Raw genomic sequence first — 21,966 nt, 5'->3', positions numbered from 1 at the left:
GTGGGATCCTGCCTGAGCCTGAGGCCTCCGTGAGGGCACGCAGGGGCCTGCAGTGAGAAGATTGTACTCTCCGGGCACCAAGGACACAAGGCTGATTCACAGAAAGCAAACTTCTCTGGTTCACGGGAGAGAGAGCTGTGAGGGCTAATAGCAATCTTCCAACCCAGCTGCCCATCTCAGTACCACTTCCAGTAACGGGACTGGGGGAGAGGCTGGAGGCTGGAGATGCCAGGATCCAGTCCAAACCTATGGCGGGAGGTGGCTTCCTACCCGATGAAAGAGTTCTACATTGGTATATTCAAGGCCACAAAACATGTCTTGGAGCTTTAGGCAAAGCTCATCCATTCATTTGAGACTAAAAAAATATTAACAAGTATTAGTTTTCTATTCTGGGGTTCAGTGCGAGAGTTGATTATGTGTATACTATATATATATCGATAATCACTATTCTACATTCTACGTGTGAAAGAGAACACACAGGACTTGTCTCTCTGTCTGTGTCTAGTTTACTGCACGCCCCACGATCTCCTACAGTCCTACCCTCTTTGCTGCCAAGGACAGGCCAGAGACGGCCAAGTGACCAACATCATCTCTAACCCAGTTCTGCTCAGATCCCTTATGCGGCAGAGTGACCTTGAACTTCTGATCTTCCCGATTCTACCTCCCTAGTGCTGAGGTTACAGGTGCATCCCATCATACCACATTTATACACTGCTGGGGATTGAACCCAGGGCTTCCTGCATGCCAGGCAAGCACTGTACCAATAGAGTCACATCCCCAGCACCTTAAAAAAAGAGCTTTATTTACTTTTTTATTTCTATTTCTATGCATGTGTATGTATGCTTCTTCGTGAGTTCATGTGTGCCGCGTGAGGCAATACCTGCAGAGATCGGAAGAGAGCACCAGGAATGGAGTCACAGTCAGTTGTGAGCCATTGTGTGGGAACTAGGAATTGAACCAGGGTGACTGAGCATGTTAACCCCCGCGCTATCTCTCCGGCTCCCTCCCCCTTTGAGATGGGGTTTTACAGTAGCCCAGGAAGGCCTTAGCTTCCCTGCAATTCCTTGCTTCAGGTGTCAATCACTCTGCCAAGCTTGGTACTACTTTTTTAAAAATGAACTGCAAATAGCATACAAGTATTAAAAAAATACTCAAACCAAATCAAGCCCCGAAGCAAACAAGGCAATCCTCCCAACCCTGAATCCTCACTCTCACAAGTCATCAGGGAGATATAAACCAGCGCACCCTCGTCAGTATGTGCTCAGGGATAACACAAGAATTAGCAAATGGCGTAAGGACATGAGAAAACCATGCACAGGTGGCTGGGAACGTACACTTCTCCGGCTAGTATGGAAAATTCACGGGAAAAGCATAGGTCCAGCACAGGATCTGTTTCCCCTACTTCCAAAAAATATTCACAGGAAATGAAATCAGCACCGTGCAGAGATGTGCTACAGCAATGCTCACAGCAGGCAGAGCATGGAGTCAGCCGAGATGCCAACTGATAGATGAATAAAGACTATGTAGAGTACATACACAAAATGGAGCATTATTTAGCCATGAAGAAAAAAGGTAAACATCCATCCGTTTTACTGTTACCTCTCTGAGCCTTTGGAAGGGCAATGTAACTCCAGTATCCCCCAAGGATCCAACACCCCCACATGGGGAAAGCGAATATTCCTGTAGGAAGTGATGCTATTCCGTTACACACTTAGGCATGAAAACCCCCAGCTACTCACAGATGTGGTGACAGCACCTGGCAGATGCCAGGAGGGGTAAGGGTCTGAGCTCTGGGCATTCGAGACCCCACACTCTTACTCCCATCTCTGAGGCACAGCTTATGGGGGTAAGGGCATCCATGCACTGTCACCTCCCACAGTACAGTTAGGGTCTTACCGCCTTCTTGCTTAGAAGAAGCTACCGCCCTCTGTGGTAGAATTCTGACGCCCTTTGCTTTTGTTATTGTTGCTATTTAGAGAAAACCACTGCACAATACAAACAAGCAAAAACAACAAACCAGGATCTAGTCTGGCACTTGATGACTCAAAGTGACATTAAGTCTTAAGGTCATTCTGCAAAATGAAACTCTGATGCACTCCTGTCCACCACTGGAGCCCTAACACCCCGACTTCTCCATCTCACTTTGGAGCCCCAGTTTAGAGTCAATAATTTCTAAGACCCTGCCATGTCTTATTATCTGCCTGCAGAGATCAAACAACCCACTAACCACCGATTTTGGATACGGAGACTCACAGGGGTGTCTGGGAGCTGAATCTGTCAGCCATGCTGGGTCAGAAGCCTGAGGCTGGATCCGGGGTAGGTCCAGCCTCGGCTCTCTGGTCTGTGTGATGCCACAGTCCCAGCAAATACAGTGGGGGAGCAAGATTGGGGCATTTTGACTGTTGTTACCCAGGGGAACAGGTAGGGTACTGTCTAACGTGGAGACGTACTGGTGAGGAGCATACCCCAGGGAGGCTGCATATAGGAACTAAAGGATTCCCAGACTCCAGGGAGGGGGAAGGGAAGGGAACACTCTGTTACCTGGAACAGGTCTATTTTGCTGGAGACTTTCTGGCTACTGAAAAGGAGCCAGAAAGAGATCATAGGACCCCCAGTTTTTCTCTTCCATCATCAGCTCCTGCAAACTGCTTAAGTACCCCATCATGCACTCTTACCCATTACCTTCCCAATGACTCTTGGAAATACGTTCTTCACATGTCAGATGAAAAAAAAGGAAGCACAGAGGGGTTAAGGAACTTGCCCAATGACACTCAGCTATAAAGTTGTAGCAACGAGACCTGAGCCCAACAGACCAAGTCTCACACTTGGCATATCCTCTTAGCTGAAGGGGATAGAAGTATGCGCTGTCTTTCAGCTTCACTGGAAGTTTGGGAAGTCACTTCTTGCACATCATATCTACTTGATTTGAGGAATCATTGTAGGCTGGTGGGAAGTTCCAGAACAGAAAAATGAGGGGCTGGAGTCCCCTAACAAAGAATGAGTTGAGGATGCCCATGGAACAGCAGGGTTGCCTCTACCTGTCTCTCTCCTATTCTGAGAGTTTTCTGGCAGGGGCCTTAGGACAGAGTGCTACTGTTCTCAGGGAACTCACAGTCTGGGGACAGACGACAGCAGAGTGACATGACACAGCTTCATCTGCTCCGAGACAGAGGCACACTGGAGACTTGGGCGTGTAAGTGGGGTGACACAGACAGGCGACGAGACAGCTTCCTGGAAGAAAGACCCTATGCCTTTATCCATGGCAGCCAGGAAAGAAGAAACTTCTGGGAGTGCACAGCACACCTGGAGGTGGGGCCCTGACTCCTGACCCTTGGAGGCTGCAGTTAAGATGATCTCCTTCGGCAGGAAGGCGGGGAGCAAGTAGAAGGTGACGCTCTCCTTTCCCACAGGTCTGGCTAAGGAAATGGGGTCAGAGGTGGAGGGCAGTGTCAGGAAGGAGGCGGACGGAGATGGTCACTGTGGTGGGGGGAGAGCTCTCTGGAGCACTTGCAGGAGTCAGTGAGATGAGCCACATGCCACCCCCAGCCATGCCTACGCCCTTGCTGGAACCCACGTGTCACACAGACCAGAGAATCTGGGTGAAGAGAGAATCCTCGCTCTTCTCAGCAAGTCCCACATGCGCTGACCTTCGGCATTCCCCCACTGGCCTCCCCTCCCAGCTCAAGGCTAGGGCTGGGAGTCTAGATGCAAGGTGGCCATCTTGACTGTCTAACATATTTGCATCTAACCTATTTCTGTTTCTCCATCTTCAAGGAATCCCCCCCACCAACCCCTGCCCCCAGCCAGCTTCTCTTGAGAATGTTTTCCCTCTAGTCATATGGGACTATGTCCAGTTCTGGGCTTTGACTACCTTTTGCCTTAGAGAGACGTACTTCTTTTCTTCCTAGGCATTGTCCAATAATGGACATAGACCTGATCTGGCAGCACACGGGAAGAGCCCCCCAGGAGTGTTGATAAAAGCAGACACTGTTTCCTGTCACCTCATTTGAAACTCTGAGATTCAGCAGCACCTGAAGCTGAAGCCCAGAAGCCCAGTGACTAGGACCTAGATTTGTTTGTCACCCGTGTCATTAGGAGGCCAGCCTCTAAAATCACCAGTCATGGCGAGGGCCCCACAGACAGAGGAAGAAAACTACTCGCAGGGGTTCCTCAGGGTCACCTCAGCTCTTTACAAACACAAGCTCCGCAGTGCAGAGATGTGGCGGGCCGGGCACACGCTGCTGGGCCACTGCTCCCTCCCATCCTGCAGTACCTGCCCAGGTGGTCTCCATCCCCCCCCCTCCCCGGGCTTTGTGTGCACACCTTTGTGTACAGGTGGTCTTCCCCCCCTCCGGCTTTGTGTGCACACCTTTTTAAGATGGTTAGGTAACTTACTGAATTATGAACTCAAAATCCCCCCGGCCCATGCCCAAAGTCCAACATCTGGGAGGGAAGGGTTGGGGAGAACGTCTAGACAAGAGAAAAGGCACGCTTAGGGTTGGGGGCGGTGACTACAGTGAGCTGCCGAGTCCCAGGGGAGCCACGGTAGAAGCAGCGGCTGTGATGGGGAGGATGGAGGTGAGGCCCACGGAGGCCCCGGGTGCAGAGCCCTCTGCTCATCGGAACCGGGGCCTCAGAACAGAGCTGTGCATACTTCCTGCTGTGATTTCCCAGTGTAGGCAGAATTTGAAATAAGAGCTTCTGCAGGCATGGGGACAGCGTCTAACCCCTTTGACTCGGGTGGGAGTCCCCAAGCAAGACACAGCTCTCTAAGTTCCTCTGTTCCACACAGAAAGTAAAAATCAGAACTTAGCACTTGCCATGCCTTTCAAAAGGATGAAACTTCAGTCTCAGGGTCTATTGGGACACCAAGGTCATGTCTGAGAGTGAGCAGGTAGCTTCTGTGTCGAGTCTCGTGACCCAGCGACTTGGTGGGACTGTCACCTCTTGTCCCCTTAGGTTGTAGCAGGAGCTGCTCTCCTCCCTTCTGTGAGCGGGCCTGAGCAGGGTTTGGGGAAAGGGTCTCTGCTCTGAGCAGGAGCTCGGCCTGAGGCCGGGGTAGACAGCACACCCAGCTCCAGACATCAAACCCACTTTGTAAGCATATCAAGAAGCAAATCAGTCTGCAGTCAACACTAGGAGTTGGGGACTCTGTGAAGACTCAACAAGGTGACCCAAGAGATCATACACGCTCGGATGCAAGGGCAATAACCGTTCCGAGCAGAGGAATGGGACAGATTCCTGCAGTGGCTTATTTCATTGGAGAGGTCCGAGGTTCTGGTTTATTGAGGAGATTCCTCTAGCTGTGTCTGCCAGGGCCAGAGGCTGGATGTTTTCAACCACAATCCAAAAACAAGGGCACACATTTTGTGGACTTTCAATTGTTGGGCAGACTTTTTGCAGAGTACCCCAGGGACAGATGCACCTTTATTTGACCACCAGGGCAGAACAAGATCTCTGCACAGCCCAGAGTATAATAAAGTCACATGCTGACCATCCAGCCATTTTCAGCTCGCACACTTCTCTGGGTGGATATTTTCCCACCATCTTAGGACTTTTAGGCACCGTAAGAGAAGACAGTAAGTATTCCCTGGAGCAAGGTGAGGGGGCATTCCTTGTCAGAGCTGGCCTTGTGGAGGCAGGCTCTCCACCGGCCTGCTTGTTCTCTCCTGGCTCAGAGGGGTGCAGAAGACCAGCGGGTTCTTTGCAGTTTTCCTCTCCTGGAGTCAACTGGAAGACCTGACCCACAGTCAACCTACTTCTGCTCCTGGCACTGGCTCAGTTTTTTTTTTTTTTTTCCTTTTCTTTTCCACCAGGAGTCCAGCCAGCACTGTTCTTAGCCATGGATACAAACTGTGGAGGCATTTCCTGTTCCAGGTGGTTTGGAGCAGAAAGCCAGCCAGCGTGGGCTGAAGGTAGGCGGGGGTGAAATTCTTCAGGAACTGCTCCCAGCAAATGTGAGAGTAATTCAGAATTGCACTGGGTTGACTTCCAAAGCTCCCAGCCCTGAGTGGAAACACGGCCTGTTGGAGCGGACTCTAGAAACATAACGAGCGAGCGTGGACCACCTTCAGGCTTGCTCCCGTCCGTGTGCCAAGGCCTGAAATCCTGGGATTATGAATTTGGGGTAAGATAAGGGGACCGAGGCAGGTTCCAAGATCCCATGGAGGCACAGCGCTGCTTCTGGGAGCCAAGTCATTCAGACACTTAAATCAATCTTCTTGGGATACAGATTAGCTTCTCCACAGTGCATACAATGAAATGTCATCTCCATCCGTCAACCTCTAACTGGAGCTGGACTCCACTGGCAATACTGAGGGGCTGCAGGCTGCAGTGAATTCAGATGGAGGGAGGAACTGGGCATGCAACTAGGCCTCTGGGGGCTTCGGCTTGCTGTCTGCAGATCTAGCCCAGCGATGATACTCTGTGGTATTTTGGGATGTGGGGTGTCAGGTCTCTAAAGGACATCACTGTCCAGTAACTGGGAACCACAAACATGGGCATTACTACTCTCCTTTGCATAGGTGGCCTCTAGGCTTCCACAGTAGAGCTGACAGGATCAATTAACAGCAAGCCCTCTGCCCCCAGCAGCATCCACCTCCCCCCCTCCCCCAGACCCTGATGTGGGTTCCAGCGAAGAGTTCCTTTATATTCTAGGGCTTAGATATTGAGGATTTGTTGATTCTGATATCATCCTCTGCCATGTTTACACTCCACAGAAAAGCAGACCTGGAGAAAGTCTTATCATTTCATTCAGACATTTGGGGATGGGCCAGGCAGGATGGGTGCTGGGGCCTCTTGGGAGCCCAAGGACTTTGCCTGCTGAGTACCTGTTGCTGGCCTTATGGAAGAACTGATGTGGGGCACTCAGAGCTGGGCCAGCTCTTAGACCACTGGCTTCATAAGTTGGTAAGATAGGGGTGAGAGTGGACCTTGGCCTCTTGTGGAGCCTCAGTGCCTCCCCCCTTAGGAACAGACGCATGGTTCCCTGGGAAATGATACATTCCTAGAGCGCTAGTTGGGAAAGGTAACTGTTGGGGAGACACTGAGTGGCAAGACTTCTAAAGCCAACGCTGCGGAAGTAGACCCAGCTTCCTCAGGTGCACAGGAAGCGGTGGGGGCTCCGGGAATTTAGGAAAAGGCTGCCACTCTGGAAAAGTTGTCCGAAGCAGCACACAGCCTGTTTTAGGCAGCGTTCATAAGCATCATTCTGGGGGGGGGACAGACAGAGTGTGGTAGACTTGGCTGGGACAGAGGCCGATGTGCAGTGTTCCTTGGAGTGTCTCCCCCTCAGCCAGTATGGCACGTCACTGAAGGCTCTATAATAGTGCCATCGTCATCATCTAAGGCTCTACACAATAGTGCCATGGTCCCCACGGTCCTGATTAACACTTATCTGCTAGAGATTCATGCTGTGGGATGGTCTGTATGTTGAATTGCTCTGATTGGTCAATAAATAAAACACTGATTGGCCAGTGGCCAGGCAGGAAGTAGGTGGGACAGGGAGAGAGGAGAATTCTGGGAGGCAGAAGGCTGAGGTAGGGAGACACTGCAGCCACTGCCAGGAGAAGCAGCATGTAAAGACTCTGGTAAGCCACCAGCCACGTGGCAAGGTATAGATTTATAAAAATGGGTTAATTTAAGATAAAAGAACAGTTAGCAAGAAGCCTGCCACGGCCATACAGTTTATAAGTGATATAAGTGTCTGAGTGATTATTTTATAAGTGGATTGTGGGACTGCAGGGCTTGGGGAACCTGGAGAGAAGCCCTCCAGCAACAGATTCATTTTGTGTCTCTCTCATTAGAGTTAACTCAAGCTGTGACCACCTCTAAGAAAGGCACGGATACTTTTGTATAATCTGAAAAGGTAGGAATGTGGTCTAAGACACAATTTCTTTTTCTATCAGTGTTAAAAGTTCAAATGAAAAGGTTTCATGGCAATTCTGATTTACCCCAAGTACTGAGCAATTATACCCCCTCTCCGACACCTTGCCTCACAGGCTGAATCGGAGATCAGCCAGGTCTCGTTTGAAATTTAAACCAAACAAGGACCATGGGGTTTAAACTGACCAAAGAATATGGGTGACAGCATCTCTTTCTAGAGTGAACCAAGAGCAGAGCAGCCCCTGAAGCCCTGAGGAGTGTCTGTGTTCTTCCTGAGGCCTGTGGAAACAACACAAGTTCAATGCAGCACCCTGACTCCCTGCTGCCCAGGACCAGGCTGATCTTTGCTGGAGGTTAATGGCAAGACTGGAATCACTCACAGGGCCTCCTTTAGCTGGGGGTGGGGGCATGTTTCACTGAATCAGTCCCTCTATAGGGGCAATGAGCCCCCGTCAGGACAGAATCCAACCCTGCAGAGATTCATAGGTGTATGAGCTCGAAGTCAGCAGAGTCAGTCACTGTGACGTTAGGTACCCAGAGCTTAGGGAAGGCCAGCACTGCTCTGTATTTCCATTCAGCTGAGCACCATTGCTCCTCCAGAGAGCCTGCAGGGGCTTGCTGAAGGATGAGCCATGCCCTACACTGTCTGGGCTAACCGCACCGGACTCCTCAGCAGTGATTTTGGGAAACATACTTCCCTAACACCTCATGGATTCCTCCACATTTTCATTCTCCACCCTGTCCAAAATCGAGGGTTCTAATTGACTCTACCCTGCCCACTTGCCCCAGACATACCTTGGATCTTGCTGCCAAAAGTGCTGTCTGGTCCATTTTGAGTACTTACAGTGTTACAATGAGAGCGTAGGGGTAACACCAGGGTTAACCTGGGACAAGGTGTATAAGGAGTGCACGTACATACAACAAGGGGAGAACCTAGTCATCAGATCAGTAGAGCAGCAAGTTCGTGTGAATGAGTTTTGTTTTACCCAGGAAACTGTGAGCAGGCTTGTCTTCTACCACGCGGATCCTCCGGGCCCCGGCCGGAATGACAGCAGCCTCGATGTAACCTGTGGTGACAGATGACATACAGCTGAAGCACACCTCCGTCCTGGATCAGAGGCCCCTCCAGACTCCCCCATCTAAACTGCCCAACCACGCCCCCCTGTGGTAGGCTCAGAGACTGCAGGCTGACACAGGCTGAGAGCGCAAACACCAACTCACACTGAGTTCTTTCTTCTAAGTCTACAATTTCTTGGCCATTCAGTTTCTAGAACACGCCACTGGTATTCACTCCATGTTGAGTTGCAATTCCCTCTCTAGAACATGTATTTTTAAATCTCAGAGCCCAGTCGCTCTAGAGGGCAATGACTATAAGTCAGGACGGAGTCCAACCCTGCAAAGCTATGTAGGTGCCTGTGTGTGCTAGAGCGTGCTGTCATTTGGAAATAGGAGGGTTGCACACGTATTTGGCTAATATGACGTCCTATTGGAGTCAGGAGGACCTTAATCTGACATGATACCTTTTTATTAAAATTAGATTTACTTATTTTTTTTATTGTGAGTGGGGAGGTACCAGTGTCACACTGCATGTGTAGATAATGTCGGGGGAGACTTAGGAATGTCAGTTCTCTCTTTCCACCACGTGGGTTCTAGGGATCAAACTCAGGTCATCAAGCTTGGCCGCAAGCACCCTTATCTGCTGAGCCATCTCGCCAGCCCTAGATACCTTTGAAGAAGGAGGGATTTGCATACAGGTATGGCACAGGCAATCGCCTTGAGAACACGAAGGTGGAGACTACAGCGACGCTTCCACACACCAAACAGCACCAGAGTGCCCACCACCAAAAGCCAGAGGAGACCAGACCGACCCCACCCACACCTTCGTCTCAGACTGCCTGTCTCCAGGCTAAAACCCACAATTCTATTGTTTCTGCCACCTGGCCAGTGGCACTTTGTTCTGGTTGCCTGGAATGAACATGGGCACACATAAGGAGTGCTCTGGCCCCACACATCTGTTGGAGGTTCCTCCATGCTCTGTCACAGTTTGACTTTCCTCTGAACATCCTTACAGGATCATAACAAAAGGCAAAGAGATTCACCCTACAATGAAACCACGATTTCCCCTGGCTGCACACCACCTCCTGCCTCCGCTGCCCTGGCGATGATTTCTGTCACTGTCATGGCATATGCTTTTTCCTGCTTCATTGATTATTTCCACGTAGCATGGGAGCTGTGCGTGCTGTGGCTGTTCATGGTGCTTGGAAGTGGGTCATTAGTAACCCTTGAGGGTGGAAATGCCTGGCGGCCGTCAGGGAGCCAGTCAGGGAATGTCAATGTCAGTAAGCAGCCCGATGTGACTTTGGGATTCTGGAGTGCAGACTGGTAATCATTTACACCTGCGTCTAGGCTTGAGCCTGGGGTCTCCATTTCCCTCAGCCTCTGTGAGGATGCTGTGTGTCCCAAATGTGATCACTGAAACACTAGAGGGACTTATATTTTAAAACACACTTACAGATTTCTAGGTCCACCTACATGAAGGCTAGAAAATATCTGGAGGGTTATTTACAGATTGATTTTCTCACAATACAGATGCTCTTTCATTATAAAAATAGTGCTTAATAATTAAAGCAACCTAATCAAACTAAAAACTAAAATTTGACTTATACTGCTAAAAAATTGGACTTATACACTTAAAAAACATATTTTAACATTTTATCAGGCTTTTCAACATGTCTTAGTACATTTAAACACACACACATTCTTTTCTGTTAATCTGATGCTATACATTCTTGTAAGGTACAAGGAGAATTTAAAATACAGCCATGCAATGCACAAACATTCATGTAAAGTTAAGCAAGCACCATGTATATGAAATAACAAGAACATTGTTTTGCAAGGTACAGATCCACGACTCATCTAAACCAGTGGTTCTCAACCTGTGGGTCACAACCCCTTTGGCAAACCTCTATCTCCAAAATATTTACATTTTGATTCTTAACAGTAGCAAAATTACAGTTATGAAGTAGCAACTAAAATAATTTTATAGTTGGGTGTCATCACAACATAGAAGAAATGTATTAAAGGGTCGCAGCATTAGGAAGGTTGAGAACCACTGGCCTAAACCATAGAGAGTATAAATACTGTTTGATGGCTCTGAGATCTTGTATTGTTGGGAAGAAAAACACTACCACAATCTCAATAGATACACAAAAACAACGGATTAACTTCACTGTCTCTTCGTGACACAAGCTGTTCAATCTCTAGGGGAAAAAAAAGAACTTCCCTGCCTTACAAATGACAGCACCCTGTTCTCAAATCTTTTTCAATGGAAAAGAGTCTTATGAATGCTAAACGATATCCATTTTATTCTTTTTTTTTTTTTGCTGATTACAACAGGAATAGATATATTATTCTGCATTCAGTGTGTGAAGGTAAGGTTATTTACATGTATATATCACATGCATTGTATATAATATAACCACAGCAGGCCTGTGAGCTGTGAGGGACAGGACAGTGAGGTACGGAGCAGGAATTTCCCTGGCTTATAGTGTGATTTGTTTACACTATAAGTGTAACATGGGTTTACACATACCAGTGAAATCACTTTTATGATAAAACAATTTCTATTTTTTTAAGTTTACACAAAATACATGAGATACATGTATGAAATCACTTTTATGATAAATCACTGGTATGTGTAAACCCAAACTGACTTGCCATTTTGCCAGGATATCCAGTGGTTGCAAATAAGTTTTCGCTAATTGCAGACCAACTAAATAAGTGTGCTCCATCCATGTGAACAGGTCTTTTCTCTCAAGGATAACTGGACCGGGTGATAGCCCAAATGATCCAATCATTTCCTGCAACAGCACCAACTTTGGTTTACACATACCAGTGAAATCACTTTTATGATAAAACAATTGCTATTTTTGTAAGTTTACACAAAATACATGAGATAATAGACTGTGGAACTTTTATGAACAGCTGAATCTTAAGGACACTTTATCCCATTTAACTCTCCTATTGGAAAGACCTTTATTGTTTGATATATGGTCACTTATATGTGTTCTTGCAAATATATTTGAATAAGTATATGTAATATTTGTATTTGTCCACATTGTGCATGAATGTCGGGAGTAGCATTGTAACTCAATATCATATGACACTACAATATTTTAATAAATATTTGCTATTTTAAAAACATGACCTGTTTGAAAGGTCACATGCATTACTGTGTATAGTCTTGCTTCACATTTTTGTTTCAATTGTTAAGTAGTTGATGCAACTCTTTCCTTGGTGATGGAGATTTATACAGGTATAAAATAGGCAGCATTGGCCCACAGTCATCAGAGATATGCTCAGGTTGCTTCCCTGCCTTTATTTCATGACAGCCAATAGAAGGCTATTTGATTCTTGCAACTGCTCCAGTTTTTGAGATATAAGATCAAGCAAGATGCTACAAGACACGCTGCCTACACTGTGGATTGTGAAGATTGTGTACATGTGGTGGAATCTAATCCCTTGAGAGTGGGGATTCAGGAAATCTAATTGTATATGGTGGCAGTAATTATGTGGTTATTGGCAGGTGTACATCCAGGAGGAAGAAAGAGACATTGAAGGAATTCAGCACAAAACACTACGGACATTTCATCATAGAGTTGATGGCATAGCCTGGAGCTCAGAGACCAGGCTTGATTCACTGTCTCCAGTAACCACGTTTTGTACTTCAGTTACTGATACAAAGATTAGATTGCTTACTTCGGATCTTCAAGATAAAAACGAATATAAGATTTTGGAGGGTCATGCAGATTTCATTAATGACTTGGTGTTCCATCCCAAGGAAGGCCATGAAATTGAAAGTGTAAGTGATGACCACACCTGCCATATTTGGAGCTTGGAAGGGAAGCAGCCGCCTCATTTTCTTCTTCATTCTCCTGGAATGAGTGTGTGCTGGCACCCTGAGGAAACTTTTAAGCTGATGGTTGCAGAGAAGACCGGAACAATCTGGTTTTATGATAAACTAGGGCCCAACAGGCAATTTCATCTCTTCAATCAGAACAGACACCTTAAGGTCAGCACACTGGTGCTTGAAAAACACCTTCAAAGTTGGTGCTGTTGCAGAAAATGATTGGATCATTTGGGCTATCACCCAGTCCAGTTATCCTTGAGAAAAAAGACCTGTTCACATGGATGGAGCACACTTATTTAGTTGGTCTGCAATTAGCGAAAACTTATTTGCAACCACTGAATATCCTGGCAAAATGGCAAGTCAGTTTCAAGTTCATCATTTAGGACACTCTCAGCTCATCCTCACTGGTTCTGTAGCTGTCGGATCTGGTCTTTCCTGGCATAGAACACTTGCGCTATGTGCAGGTGGAGGAGATCACAAGCTCTTGTTTTGGGTGACAGAAATATGAGTTTCCTCCTTTTTTTGATCCTACACTTTGTACTTTTAGTATATATTTTGGAGAAGTCATTATTTTTGTATTAAATATATAAATTTAGAAATGTCTCAGTTGCCTTTTCTGATAAATAAAATAATAAAGACTTCTTGAAAAATTAAAAAAAAAAATAGCCAGTGTTAGAGATAGTGCTATGTCATGGAAAATATATGCATAAAACTTCAACAAGATATCAGCAAACTCAGTGGAGAAACATCTAAAAAGAACTGTATACTATGATTCAATATGGCTTACCTCAGGACAGCAAGGTAATCACCCATATTAATAAGAGATAAAATCTACATGATTATCTCAATAGAAACTAAGAGAATACTAGGAGTAGAAAGGGAGTATCCTCAGCATGGTTAAGGTTATCTACAAATAATCTCACAGCATAACTAACTTCAAAATACTGAATGATTTTTTCCTCTTAGGATCAGAGATTTTAAAAAGCATATCTTGCTTGCCTTTTTTATTCAACAGTGTATTGGAGGATTATAGACAATTGGGCAAAAACAAACATGTAAATATATAAATACATGAAAGACAAAGGTAGGAGCAAAAAAATGTAAGATTATGCCCATTTGCAAATGCTAACATCATATGCACAGCAAATCCCAAGGATAAACTAAGGTAACTGTTGGATAATATGAGATCAACTATAAAAATCAGCTGCATTATGAACAGTTGAGAAACTGTTTAAGTACCTTCTAAAAGCAATAAAAAATTTCAGAATAAATTTAAGACAAGATCTGTAAGTCTTCTACACTGAAGGCTACAACAAATTGTTGAGACATACAAAGGAAGATCTAAGTAATTAAAAGATATGTTCATGGATCAGAAGGATTTCTTTTGGGGGATGGAGTGGGGCTGGGATGGGGCTGGGACTTGATCTAGGACCTTGTGCACCCTAGGAAAGCAAAGCAGGCTACCACTGAGTTCCATCCACAGCACCACAAGACTTAATTACAACAAGGGAAGATATCAAATGATTTGTAGATTTAAGGTAATAACTATCAAAATCCCCCAAAGATTTGTTTTTGCCAAACACAACAAATTGATCTTGAGATTCATATGGAAATGCAAGGGATTCATGATAGTCAAAACAATATTTCAAATGAAATTGGAAAACTCACACTCTGATTTCCAAACATTTCAGCTAACTGCACTAATCAAAACAATATGGTATTGGCATGAGGATAGATAATTCTATCAATGGAATATGACTGAGAGTCCAAAAGTAAACCATTTGCTGCTTATTTAAAGCAAAGATGCCAAGAATATTCAATGGAGGAAGAATAATCTTCAACAGTGTCGGGATAATTGGCTATCCCCTGTCTCAGTCCATACCCTCCAACAAAACCCAACTAACTACAAGTAGATCACGGACCTAAATGTAAGAGGTAAAACTACAAACTTCTGAAGACAAAGCAGAAGTTAATCTCTGTGCCCTAGGGCCAGGCAGCAGTTTAATGCTATAGCAGCAAAGGAAAGACAAAACTTGGATTCTATTGAAGTTAAAAAGCTCCGCCTTCTCCATTATGGACAGTGTGAAAAGGCAGTTCATAATGCTGGGGTAAAAAATCATTGTTAGTCATTTATCTCATCAAGAAGCGGCATTCAGAATAAATAAATAACACAATTCAGCAAGAAAACAAACACCCCAGCTTAAAATAGGCCAAAATTCCAACAGGCCTTTCTTGAAAACTGATAGACCTGGTCATTATACACACTCATGAAAATACGCCACGTGTCACGATCACTAAGGAAGCGCCAATGGAGAAAACGAGGCACCATATCTCTCCCACTGTAACTGCTGCATTAAAGGGCAGCAGGGGGACTGGTGAGCAAGTGGGGGACTGGAACCCGACTTCACTGCTCGTTAGAATGCAAGGTGTCTCAGCCACTTCGGAAAAGTTTGGTAGTTTCTCAAAAAGTGAAGCACAGAATTTTTCTGTGACCCAATTCTATCCCTAGGACTCTAACACACACAAAGAAAATGAAAACATGTGTTTGCATAAAACTGGCACCCAAAGTCTTATACCAGTGTTAGTTGTGGTAGCAAAAGCAATACGAAACAAAACAAAAACCTGAAACTGATGAATGCATTGTAAATGTGGTCTAGCCGAAAAAATGCAGTAGTATTTGACAAGAAGAGAAGAGATGTTGCTGTACGCGTTGTAACAAAGACGAACTTTGAAAACACTAAGCTAAGTAAAAGAAGCCACACCACCTATTCATGACTGTAGTTATGTAATGTTCAGAACATGCAAATATTGATATATTCTGTATTGATATACAGAAGTAGATACAGAAGTTGGAGTAGGAGGAGAATTTGGAAGGGTGACTAATTGGTTTTCTCTCAAAATGCCTCCTTTCTTTAAAAAAATGGCTACAATTAAAACCACCACCACCACCACCACCACCACCACCACCACCACCACCACCACCACCAACAACAACAACAACAACAACAACAACAACAAAATCACTCCCCTCCTCCCCCCACTACACTCATTTTGAGATTGCACTAGATTTTATACCCTAGATATTTCTTAGAGAAATTAGTTCCTTCTGGGGAATTTGAAGAATTATTGGATTCGGGGCATACATAATAGTGAAGTGTCAAAGATAAAAACTATTCAGGGTCAAAGTGATTAAAATGTTTTTCAGAATTTTCATTTAAACCAGAAGCCACACACTTGGGAACAAGATGAGCTTGTGCATCTGAGCTGTGCTCTGGGTGGTGGTGTGGTGGTGTGGTGGTGTGGTGGTGTGGTGGTGTGGTGGGGTGGTGGGGTGGTGTGGTGGGGTGGTGGGGTGGTGTGGTGGTGTGGTGGGGTGGTGTGGTGGTGGGGTGGTGGGGTGGTGTGGTGGTGGGGTGGTGGGGTGGTGGTGTGGTGGGGTGGTGGGGTGGTGGGGTGGTGGGGTGGTGTGGTGGTGTGGTGGTGTGGTGGTGTGGTGGTGTGGTGGGGTAGTGGGGTAGGTAGGGTGTGGGGGTGGTGGGTAGCTGCCGAGGGGTGGGGTCTTTTTTTCTGTTTTGTGACTAATAGCTTGGTAGCAGCATCACGAGCTTGCAACATCTGAGGCCGTGTGTGGAGCTGCCTAGGTCTTAATTAGTTGATTTCCCAAATTCCTGAGCAAGGAACATTTGCAGCCAGGCATGGTCACCATGCTATTTTTAAATCTAATTTTGGCATAAGTTGCAACACTGAAAGGGCATCTGCTTTCTGTCTCTTCCTGTGCCTCTCCTGGGGTGGAGACGCTCATCAACAGTGGCAAGCTCAGGGCAGATGTGCAAACCAGGCCAAGAGAAGTGGCGGGGGTGGGGGGGCTCCGCTAACCTTCCTTTCTATTACTATTTTCTCTGTTCTTTTCTTTTTTCTCATCTGTCTATCTATCTATCTATCTATCTATCTATCTATCTATCTATCTATCTATCTATCATCTATCTACCTACCATCTGTCTATTTATCTGAGACAGGGTCTCTCTATGTAGCCTTGGTTGTCTTGGAACTTGCTACGTAGACCAGGCTGGCCTCAAACTCATAGAGATCATAGCGATACACCTGTTTAGAGTTCTAGGATTAAAGGTGTGAGCAACATGCCTTCTTAGTTTCTCTAATTTTTATACAAAAGGAAACAATAAAAAGAAAGACCATGAAATGAAAGGCAGGCCACGGCCTCTCACTGTTCTCTAGCCAGCTCTGACCCAAAGCTCAAAGCCTACACTAGGTGGTAGCACTAGTGACCAGGAAGGGAAAGAGTGCCATCACCAAGTCCCAAAGCATCTTGCCCCTCAGGTCAGATGTCCCAAGACTTAGTCACGGATTATCACATGGAATGTAACCAGAGGACAGAATCACTCTGAGAATGCAGAAGGTCGATTCACATTTTAGGTGAAGGAAGCAAGGCTTCATTAACCTTAGAGTAGTTTCCCATTACAGTTGCAATCCCAAGCAAGAGGGAAACAATTTGGTTTTGCGAAGAAGCCATGGGTGAAAGCAAGTCTTCGCCATTGTTCTAGGACACATGCCATTTTTACCTCAAGCGACAGGAATGGTGACCTCAAGTTTGTCTCGACTCTACCAGTTAATATCGTCAGGCTATGGGCTTTTTCCCCTGTGTAATTACGTTTACCTGAACTTTCCAAGTAGATTTTCTTCTACAAGATTTGGGTTTATAGTTTTGTTGTTAAGCATTATTGGCTAAATACTGGAGAAAAACATCATTGAGATGTGAGGATAGAAGTATAATCCTGATGATGTCCTGGGATTCTTTTTCTATGTTGTATCAAATGAATGGGAAAACAAAGAGATTTTATTTTGTTAAAGAAATCATAAGATGTCCAGAAAGGATTTTGCTAAGTTTCTGCTTTTCTCTATTGACAAAAATTGTTTATGAGAATTCAGACTCTTTTCAATTTCTAATGGGGTTACATCCTGAAACATTCATTGTGAGTTGAGAATATCTGAAGTCAAAAGTACATACACTACACTTAATCTCCTGATGGCCACCGCTCAGCACACTGTGTGGCATAGCCAGCTCTCATTGTGTCCTTGTGGGAGCAGTGACGGCTGCCACAACATCTTGGGAGAGAATTATACTGCAAATTGCAAGCCTGGGACAGAATGAGATCCAAAATTCAAAGTCCAGGTCCTATTGAAAACGGATGGCTTCCTCAGTACCATGAAGGTGGAAAGCTGTGGTGTGAAATATTGTGAGTTGGGGACCATCTGTGTTGATGTTTGTTGGCGAAGGTGGTTCTCGATTAGAGCTGAAAAGAGCTCCTTGCACTCAAGAAGCCCATGAGTGGAACCCATGCTTTACCTGACCCTTGGAATGTGTGGTCAGTAGAGCCAGGTCAGATCAAGGCCACCGCCTTCATCTCCACCGGGAAGGCATCAAGATCCCCTCGGCCAACAGGAAAATCCAGTCCAGTGATAGGGAGATAGGGAAACTTCCCTATGAAGGAGGCACCAATCAAGACGAGCTTCCCTGTCTTAGCATTTCTTGCTAAGGTAACACATGTGGTTGATAATAATACAAAGCTACCCATGGCATGCTAAGTTATGTTTTTGCCTAGCCTCTCAATTCATGGTTCTTTTGTCTTTAGTATTGGTTTTAGTTTAGTTTTTCATTGCTGGTATGTGTCCTATATAAGTAGTCATTGGCCTTTGTTTTACCCATGGCTTCATTCATGACTCATTCTTACTAATTCTATTCAGAAAACACTCAGTCATGTAAGCAAGAGCCCCACACCAAGCATGTCACCTTCAGGACCATGTAGTCAAACATCTTACATGAGAAACACTTGGGAATTGTCTTTGCCACCACACATGTGGACACCTTCATACAAAGATTGTTCTTGACTGAGAAAAAGAAAACGGATGCAGTTGGTGTGTGCACATGTTAGTGATTGGTCTTGCTCTTCTCAGTCACAGCGGAACTTAGTATCATCATATGACCTTGAACTTTCCCACAGAGCAGCCATTCTCCACACCTAGAGATGGGGCGTAGAACTCAGGATATGGCAGTGGCTCAATGCTAATTGTTGAAGACACAACATGATGTGAGTCTGTCCATATTTAAAAAGCAAGACCACATCAGCCTCTCTGTGAGGAACCTACTGTCTCTTCAAGAACAAAGTGCAAAGGGATTTAGAACCCATCACACATCTTGGTCAGGTCCCAGTGGGAACTTTGGGCTAGTTGCATACTGGATGTCCATGGGAACCAGCCACCTTTCCAGTTCCAAAGAGAAGGATGGAATAAAGATGACAACATTAAAATGACAAGTTAATGCCTGAAGGAAAGGCCTCATGGCAGAAAATTTCAACCCATAAATTCAAATAGCCTAGCCACTTCAGTCCAGTTGAAGGCTTGGGAATCTTAAAGTCCATCCATTAGAAAGTCGGTTTGATTTCTTCTACCTATGGATAGCTAAAAGGCCTTGTCTGTTCAGGACTGGGAGGGGTGGGTTGGGGCAGCGAGCATTCTACGTTTAGGAAGCCAGTTGGCCAGGCGAGGCATTGAGGTCTTCAGTCATAGGTTTCTTGCTTATCTAGGGCACTGTGCACACCTACCCTGGATTCTCAGCTCAGGGGCTTTTGTAAACAGACCTGGGAGAGTTCAGGCTAGGGTCAGGCCTTCATGCAGGACCTGGCAAAATGTGTGCTTTTGATGTTGGTTTATCTCTCTGTATGGCGTTTCTCTTTGATACTCACCCTGAAGGATGATAAGATATTCCTCCCATCGTCTTTCCTCAGAGCTGGACGCAGATGAAAGTGACCTCCCTATCTATACCAACAAGATTGGCAAATCCACTTGACTGGGGTCACCGAGATGCCACATGACCTGGGACCTTCACAGGAGTTCTCTGCTGAGTCTCTTTCAAATATATGGATTCATCTTTAGCCAGAAGTGTCTTTCCCCTACTCTGGCTCCCATTTACTTTTCAAATCAGCTTTTTATATAACTGATCTATAGGCAGGCCCTGTGACACCCTACCTCGACTGTGACCAATGTGATGACTGTATGCCTGATATTGAAATGTATGCATGTCAAATAAATGTTCCCTGGGTGGAGGGCAGTGTGCAGGTGCCCATTGCAGTATCCCGTGTTTATGCAGTCTAAAACATCATAGAATCCTAGAACATCATCAAACCCTTTGCAGCCAATAATTGCTCACATGCAAATGAACATTATACACAGATTTTCAATAAACTAAATGCACACTGACGTGATCTTACACTCATGGACTCGGGTGGTGAAGATTTGAAAATCAAGATGAAACAACCCCCTGCCTCGTGTTTTAAAACTAAAGCATGACATTTGGCAGCTGCTCTGAAGTGAGTGCTCACAGGCAGTGATGCTGTTTGCTTGCCTTCCTCTGAAGGTTTGTTGGGGGAGGGGTCTGTACTCCAGCAGACAGAAGTAAGCATATTTAAGCTACAAGTCCTGGTGAGACAGTTACCCCAAAGACGCTCCCCATGTGATTTTCCATCCATGGGAGACTCACTTTCACGGCCACAGAAGATCAACCTCCTCAGGAGGAACACACAGACAGAGCCCAGCCCTGGGTGGATAGAGACGGAAGGGCGGGGAGAACAATGCCGTGGAAGGGTAAAGCATCTCCCTAGGCCAAAATGAATGCTCTGTCCTAACCCGGGCTGTCTGACATGTCATCTTCTGTGTCTACTTCCACCTGGTAGAGGATTTCAAAGATTGTCATAGAACATTCCTTAGTGTTCTGCTGAACTGACCAACAGGGAGGGGTGGGTGTGGCTGCGCTCAACCCACCTAATGAAGAACGATGCAGCTTCACTCAGTTCTGATTACTGAAGGAGAACATAACCTTCAATTTAAATGAGGATTCTATTTATTGTTATTGTTATTAGTGTGTGTGTGTGTGTGTGTGTGTGTGTGTGTGTGTGTGTGTGTGTGTGTATGCACATGCTTGCTATAGTGTGCTTGTGGAGGTCAGAGGACAACTTTGGGGAGTCAGTTCTCTCCTTCCCCAATGTGGGATTGAATGCCTGTCATCAGGTCTGGCATCAAGTGCCTTTGCCTGCTGAGCCCTCTTGATGATTCTATATACGGTTTCTAATGCTTGTATTTATCAAAAGAAGTCAATACTCAATAGTGACCCCTTGCCAACTGTGGAGGTTTTATTCGCAACTATAACAACTACATGAGGCAAATCCAGGGTGGCCAGAGATGAAACAGTATCAGATACACCAAAGCAAACAGCAGAATCAGTTTTTGAGCTGTGCTGTCCACGGAGACTTTTGATGACAAGGATATTCTCTGTCTGAATGAGACCCACCAGCCCTGCTGGCAACAGAGAACCTGAAATGTAGCCATAATTTCTAAGTTAGTTTAATTTCAGCCAATTATGATTTAAACTTGGGTAGACCCGAGTGTCCAGTGAGTGCATTTTGTACTGGACAGTTCAGTTCCAGAGGACACAGCCTCCCCAAATGAACCTACTCTAGTGGTAGTTCCTTCCATGGCTCTCTGGAACAATGGGATGCATGGAAATTCTAAACATATTTTAAAACATTTATTTATTTATTTATTTATTTATTTATTTAGTGTGTGGTGATATTTTATTTGTGCTGAAATGTGATATTTTATTTGTATGTTAATAAATAAAGTTGCCTGCAGATCAGAGGTCAAATAGCATAAACAAAAGTCAGGCGGTGGTAGCCCACAACCCTAATCCAATCACATGGTGGGCAGAGTCTCTGTGTGGTCAAGGACACAGCCAAGGGTGGTGATACCAGTCTTTAATCCCAGTACCAACCATAGAGACCTGGAGGTCTGTATAGACAGGCAGTGACGAGGAAGTCATGAAGCTGGGCTTAGAGCCAATGAGAAGGCAGAACAGGAAAGTAATAAAAGCACAGGTCAGACAGGAAGACTCTTTCTCTGTGGAAGCTACTGCTAGTCATGGCTATTGCTCTGATTTCTTTGGCTATTACTTCTGTATTTGGTTCTGTGTTTCTTATTTAATAAGACTGTTTAGAAATTTGCCTACGTGTGTGTGTGTGTGTGTGTGTGTGTGTGTGTGTGTGTGGTGTACACATGTATGTGCATGTGCCATAGTGTATATGTAGAGGTCAAATGTCAGCTTGTGG

General features: G+C 45.5%; 1 protein-coding gene and 1 pseudogene across 1 annotated transcript in view; one reads left to right on the top strand and one right to left on the bottom strand.

Moving 5' to 3' along the window:
* The window catches only part of Adamts17 (ADAM metallopeptidase with thrombospondin type 1 motif 17), a 332,924-nt gene that overhangs the window by 81,350 nt on the left and 229,608 nt on the right, over positions 1-21,966 (bottom strand). The window contains exon 16 of the mRNA XM_042277783.2: positions 8,871-8,951. Within this exon, the coding sequence (XP_042133717.2) occupies positions 8,871-8,951 (81 nt within the window). The remainder of the gene's footprint in view (positions 1-8,870; positions 8,952-21,966) is intronic.
* On the top strand, positions 10,108-13,301 carry LOC143271203 (nucleoporin Nup37 pseudogene; annotated as a pseudogene).

This window comes from Peromyscus maniculatus, chromosome 1 (genome assembly GCF_049852395.1).
Source record: "Peromyscus maniculatus bairdii isolate BWxNUB_F1_BW_parent chromosome 1, HU_Pman_BW_mat_3.1, whole genome shotgun sequence".
Lineage (NCBI taxonomy): Eukaryota > Metazoa > Chordata > Mammalia > Rodentia > Cricetidae > Peromyscus > Peromyscus maniculatus.
Note: the sequence above shows the minus strand (reverse complement) of the source record. Positions and strands in the feature narration are given on the sequence as shown.